Here is a 21,931-nt window from a genome sequence, read left to right on the forward strand (position 1 = left end):
TGTAACAGTGCTGAATGCTTGACTGAATATTGGAAGCAACTATTCAAAGAGCATTGTAATCACTAAACTGGTTTTCCATTCAAAATGATTATGCTGAATGATTTTCTTAGAATCACACATTTGTACAAACCTAGATGCAAGTTGGTCACTGACCAGCTGATTTAAAGGACACAGTTGTGTAATTAATATATTATTTGTTTTCATATTCTGTGGCTTTCCTGGTCCCGACTATGTTATAGGCCTCTGGTCGGGGCATGTTTGCACTTGGAGTTAATATAGGACAGTTGCACAATAGGAAAGGTCATGGATGATCGGCCTGTGTTATCTGAACCTGTTTAAACCTTGGCTCATGACGTTCAGTATATTACTGTAGATCAAGCGGTCAGCCTTGAACCTTATATACATATGTCTCTGTGTAAGTCTAAAGACAACTTTGATTGACTCTTTATTGACTCTTTGATTCATTCATTCATTCATTCATTCATTCATTCATTCATTCATTCATTCATTCATTCATTCATTCATTCATTCATTCATTCATTCATTCATTCATTCATTCATTCATTTATTCATTCATTCATTCATTCATTAACATTTTTTCTTTAAAACAACAAAGACATAGTGGCTATTGTGCATTATTTGTTTATCCAGCCTGTTTTTATTGCAAAGATAAGTGTGAAGCTTCACATAAAGGTTGAGTAATTACATTTTAAAACTGTGCAGATTGAAAAGAAACATGTGTTGTGTGAATACAGAAAAAAACTGTATGTGTTCAATGGTTTCCTTGCTATGAATCACTGCTGTTTGTTGCATCAAGTTGTGTATAATCATCAATGACACATCAGATGAATTGAATTGTTTACATTTGAAATAATGCATATGATACTTGCACACTGTTGCTTACTGAAATCTCTTGTTTAAGCCTATTGCCAAAAAAAAATGATGATGAAAAAGAACCAAGTGGTGTGTGGTAAATCACATGTTGCAGAACAAGAAAACTTTAAATTTGTGAGCAACAACTATTTTGAGCTTATCACATTGTAACACTGAAATGTAAAAAAATGTACAATTGAATGACAGGATTTCTTGTAAATACAACAAATGATTACAGATTTTGATTACCCCCAGAATGAATGAGTAGTTTAATATCTAAGTCGGTATCGAAACTTGATATCATTCAGAGGCTGCATCGATCCAAAACCCCATCTCTTGAAGTCAATTTCAGGGATCTTCTCATCAGGATTCTTCAGCTCAAAGTCAAAGTAGACCAGCATGAGGAAAGCAAACTGTTTCAGCTCATTGGTGGCAAAGAAACGTCCGGGGCACATGGACACCCCTGCACCCCAGGGCATGGTGTAGTACTTCACCTTCTTCCCTGCTTTGTAAAAATCTGTTTTCCTGGTTCCGTTTGGATTTAGGAAGCGGTCATACTTAAATGAATGTGGCTCAGGATGGATCTCAGGGTCAACATGAACATCAATGTAAGGGAACATTGCCAGTCTGTCACCCTCACGAATCAGGTATTCGCGGCCGTCGGCCATCTTCAGGGTCATGTCCTTGAGCACTGCCCTCGTTAGAAGAGGTGCAGCAGTGAGGCGCAAAGTCTCCTCCACTGCACTGTCCAGGACTGGAGTCTTTGTCAGCATTTCACGAGTGAGGTCGATCAAAGGGCCACCAGGCTTCACTTCTTGTCCACTTTCCTTCACAAGCCTATCTACCTCTTCCTTTACAGCTTTCATTGCTTCTGGGTGCTTCATGAGGAAGAGGAGCAGCCAAAATGAAGAGGGGCCTGTGTTGCCCTGAGAGGCCCACAGCAGAAGAAACATGTACTTGTTTATCATTGACTCTTCCATACCCAGCTCCTCTCTAGCTTGCTGCATGTCCCCCACCCAGCGACTGATGTTGTCCTTGGCCTTTATCTTCTGCACTGACAGCGTTTTCCAGAAGTAATTCATTAGGCTGTTTGCTTCAGCTCTTTGCTTTGGAGACAGGATCCCATAAGCCAGGTTGGGGAAGAGTTGGTCATATTTCCGAAACTCGTAAAATAAGGCTTCTGATTCAGCTCTGTCTTTCTCTTTGGCTTTTTCCTCACTTTCCACTGACTTGCTGGGAACATTTCCATAGAGAGACAAGTAGCCAGCTCTGAAAACAATATTGTAGCAGTACATAAACAGCCCGTCTTCTATCCAGGTCTTTTGTTCTCCATCTGAGTTGATGTTGTGCAGCATAAGGTTCTGCAAATTGCTCATCATGGCTTGTGTCATAACCCCCAGACCGTCCCCTTTCAGGTGCTTATTGCTGGATACCTCAAGTAGGTGGTGATCATTTTCTATGGCAACATACCCAAACACTCTGCGCACCAGATGGACTGCAAATTTGACAAAATCCAGCTTCTCTCGAGTCTCTTTAACAAATGCCCCAAATGACATCGGATCCTGCAGGAATGTGAAATAAAATCCACCCATCTGGACGGTGAACACGTCTCCATGTTTTTGCTTCATCCTTTGCAGAAACTTGAAGGTGTTCCTGCGAAACTCGAAGACATGACCAAGCCAGGGAACAAGGCCTTTATCCAAAGGGGGCTCTCCTGGTCGTCGCTGACGAAACACCCCGAGAACGTACAGTCCTGCTATGAGAGCTGCGAGACAGCTTAGGATGATCGGTAGCAGCAGTCCCATGGCTGGTTCCTCGGTCGAGCACACAATGATTCGGAAGGAAGTTAAACATGCTGGGTTATAAACAACCTTTTGCTCCTCCCTCTGCTCACAGGATCGGTTTCAGCATTCCAGCCTCTGCCTAGTCAAATAATGAAATCACTGATTAGTAGCAGACAAACTATCAAGTATTTACAATAATAAAGTAAAAAAACGGACTACATGTCTCACCTTCACCTTCTCAGTGTTGAAAACAATCATAGCAGAAACCGTAACACACAGGTAAACTGTGTGTTGGACTAAATAAAATGAAGAAACTTAGTTAGAGCTAAATCGTATGTCCCTTGTTTGTAACAAACTGATTCGTAATAAGTTGAAATGTGTTTACCAAAGGCAGCATTTTCCCTATGAGCATACTTTATGTGTCACACAAAAAAAGACATTAATTCTCTTTTCTGCTCTTCTATGTCTAACTTTACTTTGCTGTAACTTACTACTAAGAGCACAGATGCTGACCTGATGTGGTAGAGGTCTACTGAATGCTGCCACCTTGTGATCACCTGCTGAAGCTGGAAAAGCTAGTCTTTATTTTTAGTCACTTTGTTTTAACCAAGAAAAAGAATCATTATTATTATTATGCGAATTAATTTATATTGGAAAGTATTTCATTAATAATGGAAACAGCAATGTTAACGTACTTCTTTTATAAATAATGTATAATGTTTGTGTTCTACAAATTTCTAGGAAAGAATGAATTCTCCCCATAAATTTCCTCTTTGGGAAGTGATTATACACATATATTTCCACTTACTGTAACTCTTGGGTTTGTGTTCTTAATTGACCCTGATTCTGATATATATATATCATACATGATGACAGCATTGTACTGTAGGAGCGTCAAATGCTAGACTGCTGATACAATATTGGAAGCAACTATTCAAAGAGCATTGTAACGTAACTTGTTTTCTTTTCAAAGTGATTATGCTGACTGATTTCCTTAGAATCAGACACATTTGCACAAACCTAGATGCAAGTTGGTGACTGGCATTCATTCAGTTAGCTGATTCAAAGGACACAGTCGTATAATTAATATATTGTTTGTTTCATATTCTGTGGCTTTCCTCTGGTCCCGACTATGTTAAAGGCCTCTGGTCGGGGCATGTTTGCACTTGGAGTTAATACAGGACAGTTGCACAATAAGAAAGGTCAAGGATGATAAGCCTGTGTTATTTGAACCTGTTTAAACCATGGCTCAGTATATTAGTTTAAGCGGTGAAGCGTGCATCTTATATACACATGTCTCTGTGTACTTCTATTGCAATAATAAAGACAATTGAAAGACAACATTGATTGATTTGATTCCATCTGGTTCGTCCTTTGACGCTGCATTCCCCAACTCTGCTGGTTCGTCACGTCGCCTTCCTGGTTCGTTGCCTAGAGCTGCAGACTTGTCTCACCCTGGTTCGGTTTCTTCGTTCTTCTTTGGGCCTCGCCGCCAGACTGGTGGCCTCACCTCTGTCACCTTCAGCCGTAATGGTGGCATTGCCTTCTTTGCCTTGGCCAATGCGATGGTCTTGCTCCTCTAGCCAACACAAGCCAGAGGAGGCCATCACTCGTTACGACCCCCTGGAGGGGTCTTGATTCGCCATCAAACCTCCCAGAGGAATTTGTTTTAGCCTTGGCACTGGAACTGGCATTTTGTCCCCAGAGGCTGCTGGGTGGACTTGTATAATACCACCCAACATGAAGGTGGTGATCGAGATGGACTTTAAGAGACTTAATTTAATGAACTCCCTCAGTTTGTTTGGATTGTTTCTGTTATATCTGTCTGTGTCATGTCTGGTTATAGTTCTGTTCTGTGTGTTTGTCTAGTTTTGTTTTGATCGTGCTCCAGGCCTCCCTCGGTCCACCCAGCTCGTCTGGTTCAGGCATGTTGGCCGTATGGAAGCCAGCCTTTGAGATGAAGGCTCTGTCATGACTGTGTTTTCCATGCCACAAGGGGGCGACCGGGCTCTCTTCCTTAGTTTTGTGTCTTCTTGGTTTCTTGTCATCTTCTGTAATTCGTTGGATTGGGTTCACCTGTTTTAGTTTGTATTTAAAGCCTTCAAGAGCTAGGTAATGTATACAGTACATCAAGTTAAGCTTGTGTTTATCAGTAACCTGTATGCCACCAGGTAAAACCACCAGACATGCTATTTTCTATTTTGCCACGCTGTGTGCCACACGTAAGACGTGAAGGTAAATCAAGTCATGATAGCTGCTAGCTTAAATGCTCAACCTGAAGTTTACCCAGCTACAGTTTCTAGTGCTGATGGTCCATGTCCCAAGTTAGTTTTTGGTTATTTTTTCACGTTTCTGGGCTTTCCATATTGTTTAAGATATGCGTTTGTTATTTGCACAAGTTATTTGTTTGAGTACTTTGTTTATTAATTAAACAAATATTATATTATTAAATCCTTTAAATGCACACTAGTTACTTGTCCGGCTCTGACTTGTATCACAGATTTGACCCGCCATCTTGTATGATGAGTCATAACAGTCTCACCTTGAGTAAAATATACAGGAATGATCAAGTGTTTAGAAGAATCAAATACAGAAACTGTCTCTGTATATCAAACAGGTCACAGACTGCACGGTTTCATGGTGTAATGGCAGGGTGATTAAAAAGTGTATTTCTAAGAAGTCTATGGGGCATTTTTGGCCACCAAGCTCTCCGTCCTTTTTGCTGATGAGACCAAAAACTGTTGTATAGTCTGCAACCTTAATGATCGTGTTCAATCCGTGTATGGGCCTGCAGTCACAGGTGATAAGTGAGTAGAGAAAGGGGCTCAGCACACAGCCCTGTGGTATGCCAGTGTTGAGTGTAAAGTTGGTTCAACAGATGTGGTCTGACCTAACATGCTGAGGTCTGTTGGTCAGAAAGTCCATAATCTTCTGTGGGTCTAGCGTGAATGGGAGAGTCTCCTTCAGGTGTGCCAGGACCAATTGCTCTACCAATTGCTCTAAGCACTTCATAATGATTGAGTGCTACAGGGCGGTAGTCATTCAGGCATGCTGGGCTAAAGTGTTTTGGCACTGGTACAATCATAGGTACACTGTGTGCTGAAGTAAATAAAATGAAGCATCTTATCTACAGTAGATTATCTAGTAGCAGAAACCGTCCCTGGGTAACAAACAGGTACAGTATAGTGTATACTGGACTAAATACGTACAATGAAGCAGCCTACCTACAGTACTTTAGATCTGACCCTGATTGCACTTGTTTGTGACAAACTGATGAGCAAAAAATTTTTAGTTATTAGCAGTTCAAAATGTGTTTTCCAATGGCAGCACTTCCCTATGAGCATACTGTATGTGTCACACAAAAAGATGAATTTTCTATTCTATAACTTTACTTTAATGTCTAACTTTATTTTGCTGTAACTTACTACTTAGAACACAGAAGCTTACCTGATGTGGTAGAGGTCTACTGAATACTTCCACCTTGTGATCACCCTGCTACAGTACATCTAGAAAAGCTGGTCTGTATAGTAGGTTCGGTAGGGCTTGAGACAGCTGATGTGAAAGGTAGAGTATATCCTCATCGTCCTGGGCAATGAGAGCCTCACAGAAACAGGGTTAATGATGCGTGAGATAGTGTACGGACCAATGAACTTTGGGGTCAATTTACGGGTCTGGGCCTGTAACCTGAGGTCCCTGGTGGATAACCAGACCTGGTCGCCCACCTTGTACTCCGGGCCCGGTGTCCGCTTATGGTCGGCCGCCCGCTTGTATCGGTCCCGCGCCTGCAGCATGGTGCGCCGTGCCTGCAACCACGTGAGGCGGCAGCGCCGAACCAGTGCGTGCGCCGACGGGACGTGAACCTCCTCTTCCAAGGCCGGAAACAACGGTGGCTGGAACCCATAAGCGCACTGAAACGGGGTTAGTCCGGTGGAGGTGCAAGGCAATGTATTATGGGCAAACTCTACCCATACTAGTTTGCTGGCCCATGACCCCGGGTTTCTGGAGGCGAGGAGCCGCAGTCCCACCTCCAGCTGCTGATTGGCCCGTTCGGCCTGTCCATTGGACTCGGGGTGGTACCCCGACGATAAACTGACCTCCGCCCCAATGAGATTACAGAACTCCCGCCAAAATCGCGAGACGAATTGGGGCCCTCTGTCTGATACAATGTCTGTGGGAAAGCCATGGATCCTAAACACATGTTCTAGCATAGCTTGGGCCGTAGCCTTGGCTGACGGCAACTTGGGCAACGAGATAAAATGAGCTAACCTGGAGAAACGGTCTACCACCGTCATAACTACTGTCTTCCCCTGGGAGGGTGGTAGACCGGTAACAAAGTCTAGGGCTATGTGCGACCATGGGCGGTGCGGTACCGGCAGGGGATGCAGCAGGCCGGCCGGTCACTGGTGCGAAGACTTGCCCATGGCGCATGTGGGGCATGCTGCGACGTATTCCTGGACGTCCTTCTTCACGGTCGGCCACCAGAACCGTTCTCCCAACCTAAACAAGGTGCTAGATACCCCTGGATGCCCACTTACCAGTGAGGCATGGGCCCACTGGATCACCTCCCCTCGGAGGTCGGGTGGCACGAACAGCCGGTTGGGTGGGACGCCGCGTGGAGCTGGACGGTCACGGGTGGCCTCCCGTATTCGACGCTCCACTGGCCATGCGACTGCCCCCACCAGACATCCAGGTGGTAGGATAGGCTCTGGTTCCGCTGGGTCCTGCTGCGCGTCGTGCAGGCGAGACAGGACATCAGGTTTCACGTTCTTAGACCCTGGACGGTATGACAAATGGAAATTAAAACAACTGAAAAACAGTGCCCATCGGGCCTGGCGTGAGTTCAGCCTCTTGGCCGTTCTAAGGTACTCGAGGTTTTAGTGGTCAGTGTACACTAGGAAGGGCTGGTCTGCCCCCTCCAGCCAGTGTCTCCATTCATCTAGTGCCACCTTAACAGCAAGCAATTCTCGGTCTCCAATGTCATAATTACGTTCAGCCGGGGACAGCTTGCGGGACATGAACGCGCAGGGGTGGATCCTACCGTCTGTGGGATCCCTCTGGGATAACACTGCCCCCACTCCCGAGTTGGACGCGTCGACCTCCACCACAAACTGCCGCTGAGGGTCGGGCATCCGCAACACGGGTGCGGTGATGAAGCTGCGTTTCAGACGCTGAAACGCCTCCTCTGCTTCAGCCGTCCACTGAAAAGCAGTCTTACACGAGGTTAGTGCATGCAGTGGGGCGGCAATTCCGCTGAACCTCCTAATGAATTTCCGGTAAAAGTTGGCGAATCCCAAAAAGCGCTGCACTTCCCTGCGGCTCTGTGGGACCGGCCACTCCTGGACTGCCTGGGTCTTGGCCGGATCCATCTCGATCCTATCCCTGGAGACGATGAACCCTAAAAAAGAGACCTGGTCCGCATGAAATTCACACTTCTACGCCTTTACATACAGCCGGTGTTCCAGCAACTTCTTGAGGACCAGGCGGACATGTGCTATGTGCTCCTCCTCGGAGCGAGAAAAGACCAGGATGTCATCGAGGTACACGAAAACAAAGTCATTAATCAAAGGGCCTAATACCTCGTTCACGAAGGCCTGGAAGATGGCTGGCGCGTTGGTAAGGCCGAAGGGCATGACTAGATACTCGTAGTGTTCATTCGGGGTGTTGAAGGCCGTCTTCCATTCGTCTCCCTCTCGGATCCGTACCAGGTGGTACGCGTTACGGAGATCCAGTTTCGTGAAGTGAGTGGCCCCTGCTAGCAACTCAAAGGCGGAGGAAAGTAATGGAAGAGGGTAGAAGTCTCTAATGGTGATGTCATTGAGACCCCGGTAGTCGATGCAGGGCCGCAGTGAGCCGTCCTTCTTCCCCACGAAGAAGAACCCTGCGCCCGCAGGCGAGGATGAAGGGTGAATAATACCTGAGGCCAACGCAGCGTCCAAATACTCCCTCATGGCCCGGTTTTCTTTGGGGGAGAGTTGATACAATCTCCCCTTGGGTGGCGTGGTCCCTGGGCGCAGGTTGATCGCGCAATCGTGTTTCCTATGGGGGGGTAGAGAGGTCGCTCGAGCCTTGCTGAACACCGTGCGGAGGTCATGGTAACACTCGGGGACTCCCGTTAGATCGGGCTGCTCGGTCCCCTCACTGGCTGTCGCCGCTGCGTCCGCAGGTGCCTGCTGGGAAACTGAGGCCTGAAAGCACGTGTTCAGACAATCTGGGTCCCATCGGCTCACCTCCCCCCTGCGCCAATCTAGCGTTGGATTGTGCAGCCTTAACCATGTGTGGCCCAGTACCACCGGGTGGTAGCAAGACTCCACAACCAAAAATGTCATTTTCTCGGTGTGAGTATCCGCAAAAGTCATTATTACCGGCTCTGTGCGGTGGGTGACTCTCCAGAGCCGACGTCCGTCCAGCGCTGCCGTCTCCACGAGGGAAGCCAAGGGAAGTGCCCGCGATGCCCAGTCGTTCCACGAGTCCTGCGTCCATAAGACTGGCATCGGCTCCAGAATCAATGAGAACCGCCTGCTGGACGGACCGGGTACTGGAAACTAATGTCACTGTTGGTAGTGAGCGAGCGGAGGCGCTACCTAAAATCGTTCGGCTCACCGCTACCCTCCGCGCTAGCGATGAGCCAAGTCTTTTAGCGGGCAGTGCAAGGCGAAATGCCCCGCCTGGCCGCAATACATGCAAAGTCTCTGGGAGCGTCGACGCCGCTTCTCCTCCTCCGTGAGCCGTGCGCGTCCGATCTGCCTCGGCTCCTCTGGCGTCTGTCCAACTTCCGGGTTCCGGGGGACGGTCTGGCCGCCGGGCTCTCGATACCCCCTCCTGGGGCTCGTAGTGCGGTGTCGACGGTCCTCCCGCAGTCTCTCCTCTTGTTGGTGCTCCCGTTCGGTGCTCCCCAGCCTGCGGTCAATTTGGATAGCCAGAGCGATCAGAGCGTTCAAATCGCTGGGCAAATCCCTCGCCGCTAAACAATCCTTGACCCGCCGAGAGAGTCCGCGGATGAATAAGTCACCCAGTGCTGTGGCGTCCCAGCCGGCTTCCGCCGCCAGCGTTCGGAATTCGATCGCGTACTTTGCAGTCGATCTCCCGCGCTGACGGATGTTCACCAGCCGTTGAGCCGCCTCGCGCCCCGGGGTGACTTCCTGGAAGATCTGTTTTAAGCGCTGTGGCGAAAGCAGCGAATGTGCACACGCAGGGGGAGCCGTTCTGCCACTCCGCTGTCGCCCATGCTTCCGCGTCCCCCGTCAGATGCGAGATGGCGTATGCCACTCTAGCTCGTTCCGATGGGAACGCGGCGACGGCCAAGGGAACCGCTGCGGCCAAGGGTGCGGTCGCGGCAGCGGCGCTCTGAGTCAGCCTCGCCTCTCCCGTTGGGCTCTGAGTCAGACGATTCACCGCCTCGGTCAATCCTGCCATCGCCGTCTTCTGCCGAAGGACACACTCGGCCAGCCTCTGGAGAGCGGCGTTGGTCTTCTCCTCCTGTTCCGCTACTCGCTGCTCCTGAGCCATAAGCTGTGCTCGGAAGCTCTCTGCACCGGCGGAGTCCATTTCTGGCCAGATTGTTCTGTCAGACTTGGGCAGGCGTCGGACCCACATGCACGGCACAGAAGCACAATGATGGTTAAACACAGGTTTATTTGACAAGGCAGGGTCAGGCGGTCCAGGTCATACACAAGAAGGCTCAGCAATGAAGTACAAATGGGAGCAGGCAATCTCTAGTCCGGTATTCAAGCAGGGTTCGTTACACAGGAGGTCTCGGCAAAGGTACAGGCAGGGATTAAGCAAACTCACGGTCAGATAGTCAGTCACGGTTCTCTCACAGGCGGCGGTACACACGAGGTTCAGGCAGGAAACAATAGTCAAGGCGATCAGGGTCAAAACACAAGAAGCTGTACATGAAATGCTGGAAAGAGTTCGGAACTAACAATCTGGCAACATGAGTCTGTGAACGGTGGGGCTATATACTGGTGTTGATTACTAACTGGTAACAGGTGTGGATACTGGGAACCGGTGAGTGACGACTGAATGAACAGGAAGTTTAACAAAATAAAACAGGATGTGGCGTGACACATGGCTTGAAACATGACAATTACAAGTGGTAACAAAACATTATCAGAGAGAAAAAGAGCAGAGTATCGAGAGAACCTGGTCTCCTGCAGAGGTGTCAGTCTGAGAGCCCCTAAGAAGTCATCTACTGATCCGTGGGGCTCTAATGCTAAGGCACGAGCTTATAGACCCTCAAAGATCAGGGATCAGCGATAAGTGTTTACTCAAAAGGTTAAAAGAGTTTGTCCCAGACATACCTTGGACAATGATTCTGTCAAAATACAAAGGTTATAGAACAGACATTGTAACCTGTTAACATGACCAGAAGAAATTGTTGATTCTTCAGAAGTGCAGCATACACAGTATATAGAATAGAATAGAATAGAATAGAATAGAATAGAATAGAATAGAATAGAATAGAATAGAATAGAATACCTTTATTGTTCCGCAATGGAGAAATTACTATATACCATATACAGTATATAATAATATATAATATGGTACATAAATATACCACACTGATTATACACATATATTTCCATTTGACTCTTGAGTTTGTGTACTTTATTGACCCTGACTGTGTGACATATACTGACAGCATCATACTGTAACAGTGCTGAATGCTTGACTGAATATTGGAAGCAACTATTCAAAGAGCATTGTAATCACTAAACTGGTTTTCCATTCAAAATGATTATGCTGAATGATTTTCTTAGAATCACACATTTGTACAAACCTAGATGCAAGTTGGTCACTGGCACGTCTTGTAAAGGATGTACTTTAAATCATTCAGCTGATTTAAAGGACACAGTTGTGTAATTAATATATTATTTGTTTTCATATTCTGTGGCTTTCCTGGTCCCGACTATGTTATAGGCCTCTGGTCGGGGCATGTTTGCACTTGGAGTTAATATAGGACGGTTGCACAATAGGAAAGGTCAAGGATGATCGGCCTGTGTTATCTGAACCTGTTTAAACCTTGGCTCATGACGTTCAGTATATTACTGTAGATCAAGCGGTCAGCCTTGAACCTTATATACATATGTCTCTGTGTAAGTCTAAAGACAACTTTGATTGACTCTTTATTGACTCTTTGATTCATTCATTCATTCATTCATTCATTCATTCATTCATTCATTCATTCATTCATTCATTCATTCATTCATTCATTCATTCATTAACATTTTTTCTTTAAAACAACAAAGACATAGTGGCTATTGTGCATTATTTGTTTATCCAGCCTGTTTTTATTGCAAAGATAAGTGTGAAGCTTCACATAAAGGTTGAGTAATTACATTTTAAAACTGTGCAGATTGAAAAGAAACATGTGTTGTGTGAATACAGAAAAAAACTGTATGTGTTCAATGGTTTCCTTGCTATGAATCACTGCTGTTTGTTGCATCAAGTTGTGTATAATCATCAATGACACATCAGATGAATTGAATTGTTACATTTGAAATAATGCATATGATACTTGCACACTGTTGCTTACTGAAATCTCTTGTTTAAGCCTATGCCAAAAAAAATGATGATGAAAAAGAACAAGTGGTGTGTGGTAAATCACATGTTGCAGAACAAGAAAACTTTAAATTTGTGAGCAACAACTATTTTGAGCTTATCACATTGTAACACTGAAATGTAAAAAAATGTACAATTGAATGACAGGATTTCTTGTAAATACAACAAATGATTACAGATTTTGATTACCCCCAGAATGAATGAGTAGTTTAATATCTAAGTCGGTATCGAAACTTGATATCATTCAGAGGCTTGCATCGATCAAAACCCCATCTCTTGAAGTCAATTTCAGGGATCTTCTCATCAGGATTCTTCAGCTCAAAGTCAAAGTAGACCAGCATGAGGAAAGCAAACTGTTTTCAGCTCATTGGTGGCAAAGAAACGTCCGGGGGCACATGGACACCCCTGCACCCCAGGGCATGGTGTAGTACTTCACCTTCTTCCCTGCTTTGTAAAAATCTGTTTTCCTGGTTCCGTTTGGATTTAGGAAGCGGTCATACTTAAATGAATGTGGCTCAGGATGGATCTCAGGGTCAACATGAACATCAATGTAAGGGAACATTGCCAGTCTGTCACCCTCACGAATCAGGTATTCGCGGCCGTCGGCCATCTTCAGGGTCATGTCCTTGAGCACTGCCCTCGTTAGAAGAGGTGCAGCAGTGAGGCGCAAAGTCTCCTCCACTGCACTGTCCAGGACTGGAGTCTTTGTCAGCATTTCACGAGTGAGGTCGATCAAAGGGCCACCAGGCTTCACTTCTTGTCCACTTTCCTTCACAAGCCTATCTACCTCTTCCTTTACAGCTTTCATGCTTCTGGGTGCTTCATGAGGAAAGAGGAGCAGCCAAAATGAAGAGGGGCCTGTGTTGCCCTGAGAGGCCCACAGCAGAAGAAACATGTACTTGTTTATCATTGACTCTTCCATACCCAGCTCCTCTCTAGCTTGCTGCATGTCCCCCACCCAGCGACTGATGTTGTCCTTGGCCTTTATCTTCTGCACTGACAAAGCGTTTTCCAGAAGTAATTCATTAGGCTGTTTGCTTCAGCTCTTTGCTTTGGAGACAGGATCCCATAAGCCAGGTTGGGGAAGAGTTGGTCATATTTCCGAAAACTCGTAAAATAAGGCTTCTGATTCAGCTCTTTCTTTCTCTTTGGCTTTTTCCTCACTTTCCACTGACTTGCTGGAACATTTCCATAGAGAGACAAGTAGCCAGCTCTGAAAACAATATTGTAGGCAGTACATAAACAGCCCGTCTTCTATCCAGGTCTTTTGTTCTCCATCTGAGTTGATGTTGTGGCAGCATAAGGTTCTGCAATTGCTCCTCATGGCTTGTGTCATAACCCCCAGGACCCGTCCCTTTCAGGTGCTTATTGCTGGATACCATCAAGTAGGTGGTGATCATTTTCTATGGCAACATACCCAAACACTCTGCGCACCAGATGGACTGCAAATTTGACAAAATCCAGCTTCTCTCGAGTCTCTTTAACAAATGCCCCAAATGACATCGGATCCTGCAAGGAATGTGAAATAAAATCCACCCAATCTGGACGGTGAACACGTCTCCATGTTTTTGCTTCATCCTTTGCAGAAACTTGAAGGTGTTCCTGCGAAACTCGAAGACATGACCAAGCCAGGGAACAAGGCCTTTATCCAAAGGGGGCTCTCCTGGTCGTCGCTGACGAAACACCCCGAGAACGTACAGTCCTGCTATGGAGAGCTGCGAGACAGCTTAGGATGATCGGTAGCAGCAGTTCCATGGCTGGTTCCTCGGTCGAGCACACAATGATTCGGAAGAAGTTAAACATGCTGGGTTATAAACAACCTTTTGCTCCTCCCTCTGCTCACAGGATCGGTTTCAGCATTCCAGCCTCTGCCTAGTCAAATAATGAAATCACTGATTAGTAGCAGACAAACTATCAAGTATTACAATAATAAAGTAAAAAAAACGGACTACATGTCTCACCTTCACCTTCTCAGTGTTGAAAACAATCATAGCAGAAAACCGTAACACACAGGTAAACTGTGTGTTGGATTAAATAAAATGAAGAAACTTAGTTAGAGCCTAAATCGTATGTCCCTTGTTTGTAAACAAACTGATTCGTAATAAGTTGAAAATGTGTTTACCAAAGGCAGCATTTTCCCTATGAGCATACTTTATGTGTCACACAAAAAAGACATTAATTCTCTTTTCTGCTCTTCTATGTCTAACTTTACTTTGCTGTAACTACTACTAAGAGCACAGATGCTGACCTGATGCTGGTAGAGGTCTACTGAATGCTGCCACCTTGTGATCACCTGCTGAAGCTGGAAACCTAGTCTTTATTTTTAGTCACTTTGTTTTAACCAAGAAAAAGAATCATTATTATTATTATGCGAATTAATTTATATTGGAAAGTATTTCATTAATAATGGAAACAGCAATGTTAACGTACTTCTTTTATAAATAATGTATAATGTTTGTGTTCTACAATTTCTAGGAAAGAATGAATTCTCCCCATAAATTTCCCTCTTGGGAAGTGATTATACACATATATTTCCACTTACTGTAACTCTTGGGTTTGTGTTCTTAATTGACCCTGATTCTGATATATATATATCATACATGATGACAGCATTGTACTGTTGGAGCTACAAATGCTAGACTGCTGATACAATATTGGAAGCAACTATTCAAAGAGCATTGTAACGTAACTTGTTTTCTTTTCAAAGTGATTATGCTGACTGATTTCCTTAGAATCAGACACATTTGCACAAACCTAGATGCAAGTTGGTGACTGGCATTCATTCAGTTAGCTGATTCAAAGGACACAGTCGTATAATTAATATATTGTTTGTTTCATATTCTGTGGCTTTCCTGGTCCCGACTATGTTAAAGGCCTCTGGTCGGGGCATGTTTGCACTTGGAGTTAATACAGGACAGTTGCACAATAAGAAAGGTCAAGGATGATAAGCCTGTGTTATTTGAACCTGTTTAAACCATGGCTCAGTATATTAGTTTAAGCGGGTGAAGCGTGCATCTATATACACATGTCTCTGTGTACTTCTATTGCAATAATAAAGACAATTGAAAGACAACATTGATTGATTTGATTCCATCTGGTTCGTCCTTTGACGCTGCATTCCCCAACTCTGCTGGTTCGTCACGTCGCCTTCCTGGTTCGTTGCCTAGAGCTGCAGACTTGTCTCACCCTGGTTCGGTTTCTTCGTTCTTCTTTGGGCCTCGCCGCCAGACTGGTGGCCTCACCTCTGTCACCTTCAGCCGTAATGGTGGCATTGCCTTCTTTGCCTTGGCCAATGCGATGGTCTTGCTCCTCTAGCCAACACAAGCCAGAGGAGGCCATCACTCGTTACGACCCCCTGGAGGGGTCTTGATTCGCCATCAACCTCCCAGAGGAATTTGTTTTAGCCTTGGCACTGGAACTGGCATTTTGTCCCCAGAGGCTGCTGGGTGGACTTGTATAATACCACCCAACATGAAGGTGGTGATCGAGATGGACTTTAAGAGACTTAATTTATGAACTCCCTCAGTTTGTTTGGATTGTTTCTGTTATATCTGTCTGTGTCATGTCTGGTTATAGTTCTGTTCTGTGTGTTTGTCTAGTTTTGTTTTGATCGTGCTCCAGGCCTCCCTCGGTCCACCCAGCTCGTCTGGTTCAGGCATGTTGGCCGTATGGAAGCCAGCCTTTGAGATGAAGGCTCTTCATGACTGTGTTTCCATGCCACAAGGGGGCGACCGGGCTCTCTTCCTTAGTTTTGTGTCTTCTTGGTTCTTGTCATCTTCTGAATTCGTTGGATTGGGTTCACCTGTTTTAGTTTGTATTTAAAGCCTTCAAGAGCTAGGTAATGTATACAGACATCAAGTAAGCTTGTGTTTATCAGTAACTGTATGCCACCAGGTAAAACCACCAGACATGCTATTTCTATTTGCCACGCTGTGTGCCACACGTAAGACGTGAAGGTAAATCAAGTCATGATAGCTGCTAGCTTAAATGCTCAACCTGAAGTTTACCAGCTACAGTTTCTAGTGCTGATGGTCCATGTCCCAAGTTAGTTTTGGTTATTTTTTTCACGTTTCTGGGCTTTTCCATATTGTTTAAGATATGCGTTTGTTATTTGCACAAGTTATTTGTTTTGAGTACTTTTGTTTATTAATTAAACAAATATTAGATTATTAAATCCTTTAAATGCACACTAGTTACTTTGTCCGGCTCTGACTTGTATCACAGATTTGACCCGCCATCTTGTATGATGAGTCATAACAGTCTCACCTTGAGTAAAATATACAGGGAATGATCAAGTGTTTAGAAGAATCAAATACAGAAACTGTCTCTGTATATCAAACAGGTCACAGACTGCACGGTTTTCATGGTGTAATGGCAGGGTGATTAAAAAGTGTATTTCTAAGAAAGTCTATGGGGGCATTTTTGGCCACCAAGCTCTCCGTCCTTTTGCTGATGAGACCAAAAACTGTTGTATAGTCTGCAACCTTAATGATCGTGTTCAATCCGTGTATGGGCCTGCAGTCACAGGTGATAAGTGAGTAGAGAAAGGGGCTCAGCACACAGCCCTGTGGTATGCCAGTGTTGAGTGTAAAGTTGGTTCAACAGATGTGGTCTGACCTAACATGCTGAGGTCTGTTGGTCAGAAAGTCCATAATCCATAATCTTCTGTGGGTCTAGCGTGAATGGGAGAGTCTCCTTCAGGTGTGCCAGGACCAATTGCTCTAAGCATTTCATAATGATTGAGTGCTACAGGGCGGTAGTCATTCAGGCATGCTGGGCTAAAGTGTTTTGGCACTGGTACAATCATAGGTACACTGTGTGCTGAAGTAAATAAAATGAAGCATCTTATCTACAGTAGATATCTAGTAGCAGAAACCGTCCCTGGGTAACAAACAGGTACAGTATAGTGTATACTGGACTAAATACGTACAATGAAGCAGCCTACCTACAGTACTTTAGATCTGACCCTGATTGCACTTGTTTGTGACAAACTGATGAGCAAAAAATTTTTAGTTATTAGCAGTTCAAAATGTGTTTACCAATGGCAGCACTTTCCCTATGAGCATACTGTATGTGTCACACAAAAAGATGAATTTTCTATTCTATAACTTTACTTTAATGTCTAACTTTATTTTGCTGTAACTTACTACTTAGAACACAGAAGCTTACCTGATGTGGTAGAGGTCTACTGAATACTTCCACCTTGTGATCACCTGCTACAGTACATCTAGAAAAGCTGGTCTGTATAGTAGGTTCGGTAGGGCTTGAGACAGCTGATGTGAAAGGTAGAGTATATCCTCATCGTCCTGGGCAATGAGAGCCTCACAGAAACAGGGTTAATGATGCGTGAGATAGTGTACGGACCAATGAACTTTGGGGTCAATTTACGGGTCTGGGCCTGTAACCTGAGGTCCCTGGTGGATAACCAGACCTGGTCGCCCACCTTGTACTCCGGGCCCGGTGTCCGCTTATGGTCGGCCGCCCGCTTGTATCGGTCCCGCGCCTGCAGCATGGTGCGCCGTGCCTGCAACCACGTGAGGCGGCAGCGCCGAACCAGTGCGTGCGCCGACGGGACGTGAACCTCCTCTTCCAAGGCCGGAAACAACGGTGGCTGGAACCCATAAGCGCACTGAAACGGGGTTAGTCCGGTGGAGGTGCAAGGCAATGTATTATGGGCAAACTCTACCCATACTAGTTTGCTGGCCCATGACCCCGGGTTTCTGGAGGCGAGGAGCCGCAGTCCCACCTCCAGCTGCTGATTGGCCCGTTCGGCCTGTCCATTGGACTCGGGGTGGTACCCCGACGATAAACTGACCTCCGCCCCAATGAGATTACAGAACTCCCGCCAAAATCGCGAGACGAATTGGGGCCCTCTGTCTGATACAATGTCTGTGGGAAAGCCATGGATCCTAAACACATGTTCTAGCATAGCTTGGGCCGTAGCCTTGGCTGACGGCAACTTGGGCAACGAGATAAAATGAGCTAACCTGGAGAAACGGTCTACCACCGTCATAACTACTGTCTTCCCCTGGGAGGGTGGTAGACCGGTAACAAAGTCTAGGGCTATGTGCGACCATGGGCGGTGCGGTACCGGCAGGGGATGCAGCAGGCCGGCCGGTCACTGGTGCGAAGACTTGCCCATGGCGCATGTGGGGCATGCTGCGACGTATTCCTGGACGTCCTTCTTCACGGTCGGCCACCAGAACCGTTCTCCCAACCTAAACAAGGTGCTAGATACCCCTGGATGCCCACTTACCAGTGAGGCATGGGCCCACTGGATCACCTCCCCTCGGAGGTCGGGTGGCACGAACAGCCGGTTGGGTGGGACGCCGCGTGGAGCTGGACGGTCACGGGTGGCCTCCCGTACTCGACGCTCCACTGGCCATGCGACTGCCCCCACCAGACATCCAGGTGGTAGGATAGGCTCTGGTTCCGCTGGGTCCTGCTGCACGTCGTGCAAGCGAGACAGGACATCAGGTTTCACGTTCTTAGACCCTGGACGGTATGACAAATGGAAATTAAAACAACTGAAAAACAGTGCCCATCGGGCCTGGCGTGAGTTCAGCCTCTTGGCCGTTCTAAGGTACTCGAGGTTTTAGTGGTCAGTGTACACTAGGAAGGGCTGGTCTGCCCCCTCCAGCCAGTGTCTCCATTCATCTAGTGCCACCTTAACAGCAAGCAATTCTCGGTCTCTAATGTCATAATTAGGTTCAGCCGGGGACAGCTTGCGGGACATGAACGCGCAGGGGTGGATCCTACCGTCTGTGGGATCCCTCTGGGATAACACTGCCCCCACTCCCGAGTTGGACGCGTCGACCTCCACCACAAACTGCCGCTGAGGGTCGGGCATCCGCAACACGGGTGCGGTGATGAAGCTGCGTTTCAGACGCTGAAACGCCTCCTCTGCTTCAGCCGTCCACTGAAAAGCAGTCTTACACGAGGTTAGTGCATGCAGTGGGGCGGCAATTCCGCTGAACCTCCTAATGAATTTCCGGTAAAAGTTGGCGAATCCCAAAAAGCGCTGCACTTCCCTGCGGCTCTGCGGGACCGGCCACTCCTGGACTGCCTGGGTCTTGGCCGGATCCATCTCGATCCTATCCCTGGAGACGATGAACCCTAAAAAAGAGACCTGGTCCGCATGAAATTCACACTTCTACGCCTTTACATACAGCCGGTGTTCCAGCAACTTCTTGAGGACCAGGCGGACAAGTGCTATGTGCTCCTCCTCGGAGCGAGAAAAGACCAGGATGTCATCGAGGTACACGAAAACAAAGTCATTAATCATAGGGCCTAATACCTCGTTCACGAAGGCCTGGAAGATGGCTGGCGCGTTGGTAAGGCCGAAGGGCATGACTAGATACTCGTAGTGTTCATTCGGGGTGTTGAAGGCCGTCTTCCATTCGTCTCCCTCTCGGATCCGTACCAGGTGGTACGCGTTACGGAGATCCAGTTTCGTGAAGTGAGTGGCCCCTGCTAGCAACTCAAAGGCGGAGGAAAGTAATGGAAGAGGGTAGGAGTCTCTAATGGTGATGTCATTGAGACCCCGGTAGTCGATGCAGGGCCGCAGTGAGCCGTCCTTCTTCCCCACGAAGAAGAACCCTGCGCCTGCAGGCGAGGATGAAGGGTGAATAATACCTGAGGCCAACGCAGCGTCCAAATACTCCCTCATGGCCCGGTTTTCTTTGGGGGAGAGTTGATACAATCTCCCCTTGGGTGGCGTGGTCCCTGGGCGCAGGTTGATCGCGCAATCGTGTTTCCTATGGGGGGGTAGAGAGGTCGCTCGAGCCTTGCTGAACACCGTGCGGAGGTCATGGTAACACTCGGGGACTCCCGTTAGATCGGGCTGCTCGGTCCCCTCACTGGCTGTCGCCGCTGCGTCCGCAGGTGCCTGCTGGGAAACTGAGGCCTGAAAGCACGTGTTAAGACAATCTGGGTCCCATCGGCTCACCTCCCCCCTGCGCCAATCTAGCGTTGGATTGTGCAGCCTTAACCATGTGTGGCCCAGTACCACCGGGTGGTAGCAAGACTCCACAACCAAAAATGTCATTTTCTCGGTGTGAGTATCCGCAAAAGTCATTATTACCGGCTCTGTGCGGTGGGTGACTCTCCAGAGCCGACGTCCGTCCAGCGCTGCCGTCTCCACGAGGGAAGCCAAGGGAAGTGCCGCGATGCCCAGTCGTTCCACGAGTCCTGCGTCCATAAGACTGGCATCGGCTCCAGAATCAATGAGAACCGCCTGCTGGACGGACCGGGTACTGGAAACTAATGTCACTGTTGGTAGTGAGCGAGCGGAGGCGCTACCTAAAATCGTTCGGCTCACCGCTACCCTCCGCGCTAGCGATGAGCCAAGTCTTTTAGCGGGCAGTGCAAGGCGAAATGCCCCGCCTGGCCGCAATACATGCAAAGTCTCTGGGAGCGTCGATGCCGCTTCTCCTCCTCCGTGAGCCGTGCGCGTCCGATCTGCCTCGGCTCCTCTGGCGTCTGTCCAACTTCCGGGTTCCGGGGGACGGTCTGGCCGCCGGGCTCTCGATACCCCCTCCTGGGGCTCGTAGTGCGGTGTCGACGGTCCTCCCGCAGTCTCTCCTCTCGTTGGTGCTCCCGTTCGGTGCTCCCCAGCCTGCGGTCAATTTGGATAGCCAGAGCGATCAGAGCGTTCAAATCGCTGGGCAAATCCCTCGCCGCTAAACAATCCTTGACCCGCCGAGAGAGTCCGCGGATGAATAAGTCACCCAGTGCTGTGGCGTCCCAGCCGGCTTCCGCCGCCAGCGTTCGGAATTCGATCGCGTACTTCGCAGTCGATCTCCCGCCCTGACGGATGTTCACCAGCCGTTGAGCCGCCTCGCGCCCCGGGGTGACTTCCTGGAAGATCTGTTTAAGCGCTGTGGCGAAAGCAGCGAATGTGCACACGCAGGGGGAGCCGTTCTGCCACTCCGCTGTCGCCCATGCTTCCGCGTCCCCCGTCAGATGCGAGATGGCGTATGCCACTCGAGCCCGTTCCGATGGGAACGCGGGTGAATGTAACTCAAAGTGAATCTCACACTGAGTGAGGAATGCTCGACAGTCTCCTGACTCACCCGAAAACCGTATCGGGGCGCCCAGCCTGGCTTCCGGGGCGACGGCCAAGGGAACCGCTGCGGCCAAGGGTGCGGTCGCGGCAGCGGCGCTCTGAGTCAGCCTCGCCTCTCCCGTTGGGCTCTGAGTCAGACGATTCACCGCCTCGGTCAATCCTGCCATCGCCGTCTTCTGCCGAAGGACACACTCGGCCAGCCTCTGGAGAGCGGCGTTGGTCTTCTCCTCCTGTTCCGCTACTCACTGCTCCTGAGCCATAAGCTGTGCTCGGAAGCTCTCTGCACCGGCGGAGTCCATTTCTGGCCAGATTGTTCTGTCAGACTTGGGCAGGCGTCGGACCCACATGCACGGCACAGAAGCACGATGATGGTTAAACACAGGTTTATTTGACAAGGCAGGGTCAGGCGGTCCAGGTCATACACAAGAAGGCTCAGCAATGAAGTACAAATGGGAGCAGGCAATCTCTAGTCCGGTATTCAAGCAGGGTTCGTTACACAGGAGGTCTCGGCAAAGGTACAGGCAGGGATTAAGCAAACTCACGGTCAGATAGTCAGTCACGGTTCTCTCACAGGCGGCGGTACACACGAGGTTCAGGCAGGAAACAATAGTCAAGGCGATCAGGGTCAAAACACGAGAAGCTGTGC

At 47.8% G+C, this 21,931-nt stretch overlaps 1 protein-coding gene and 1 pseudogene across 1 annotated transcript; both read right to left on the bottom strand.

Annotated features, from left to right (window-relative positions):
• Positions 1-596: 596 nt before the first annotated feature.
• On the bottom strand, positions 597-3,737 carry LOC114845031 (7-alpha-hydroxycholest-4-en-3-one 12-alpha-hydroxylase-like). Its single transcript, XM_029132775.3, has 2 exons — positions 2,886-3,737; positions 597-2,796 (listed from the first exon to the last, which is right to left on the bottom strand). Exon 2 carries the CDS (start codon positions 2,676-2,678, stop codon positions 1,143-1,145), a length of 1,536 nt encoding a protein of 511 aa, XP_028988608.1. The 5' UTR covers positions 2,679-2,796; positions 2,886-3,737; the 3' UTR covers positions 597-1,142.
• Positions 3,738-12,223: 8,486 nt separating this feature from the next.
• Positions 12,224-13,973, bottom strand: LOC114843904 (7-alpha-hydroxycholest-4-en-3-one 12-alpha-hydroxylase-like; annotated as a pseudogene).
• Positions 13,974-21,931: the final 7,958 nt, after the last annotated feature.

The sequence above is a fragment of the Betta splendens genome, chromosome 17 (assembly GCF_900634795.4).
Source record: "Betta splendens chromosome 17, fBetSpl5.4, whole genome shotgun sequence".
Classification (NCBI taxonomy): Eukaryota; Metazoa; Chordata; class Actinopteri; order Anabantiformes; family Osphronemidae; genus Betta; species Betta splendens.

Bases quoted from the DNA above. Each gene is read 5' to 3' on its own strand.
- LOC114845031 (XM_029132775.3), bottom strand. From the start codon at position 2,678: ATGGGACTGCTGCTACCGATCATCCTAAGCTGTCTCGCAGCTCTCATA.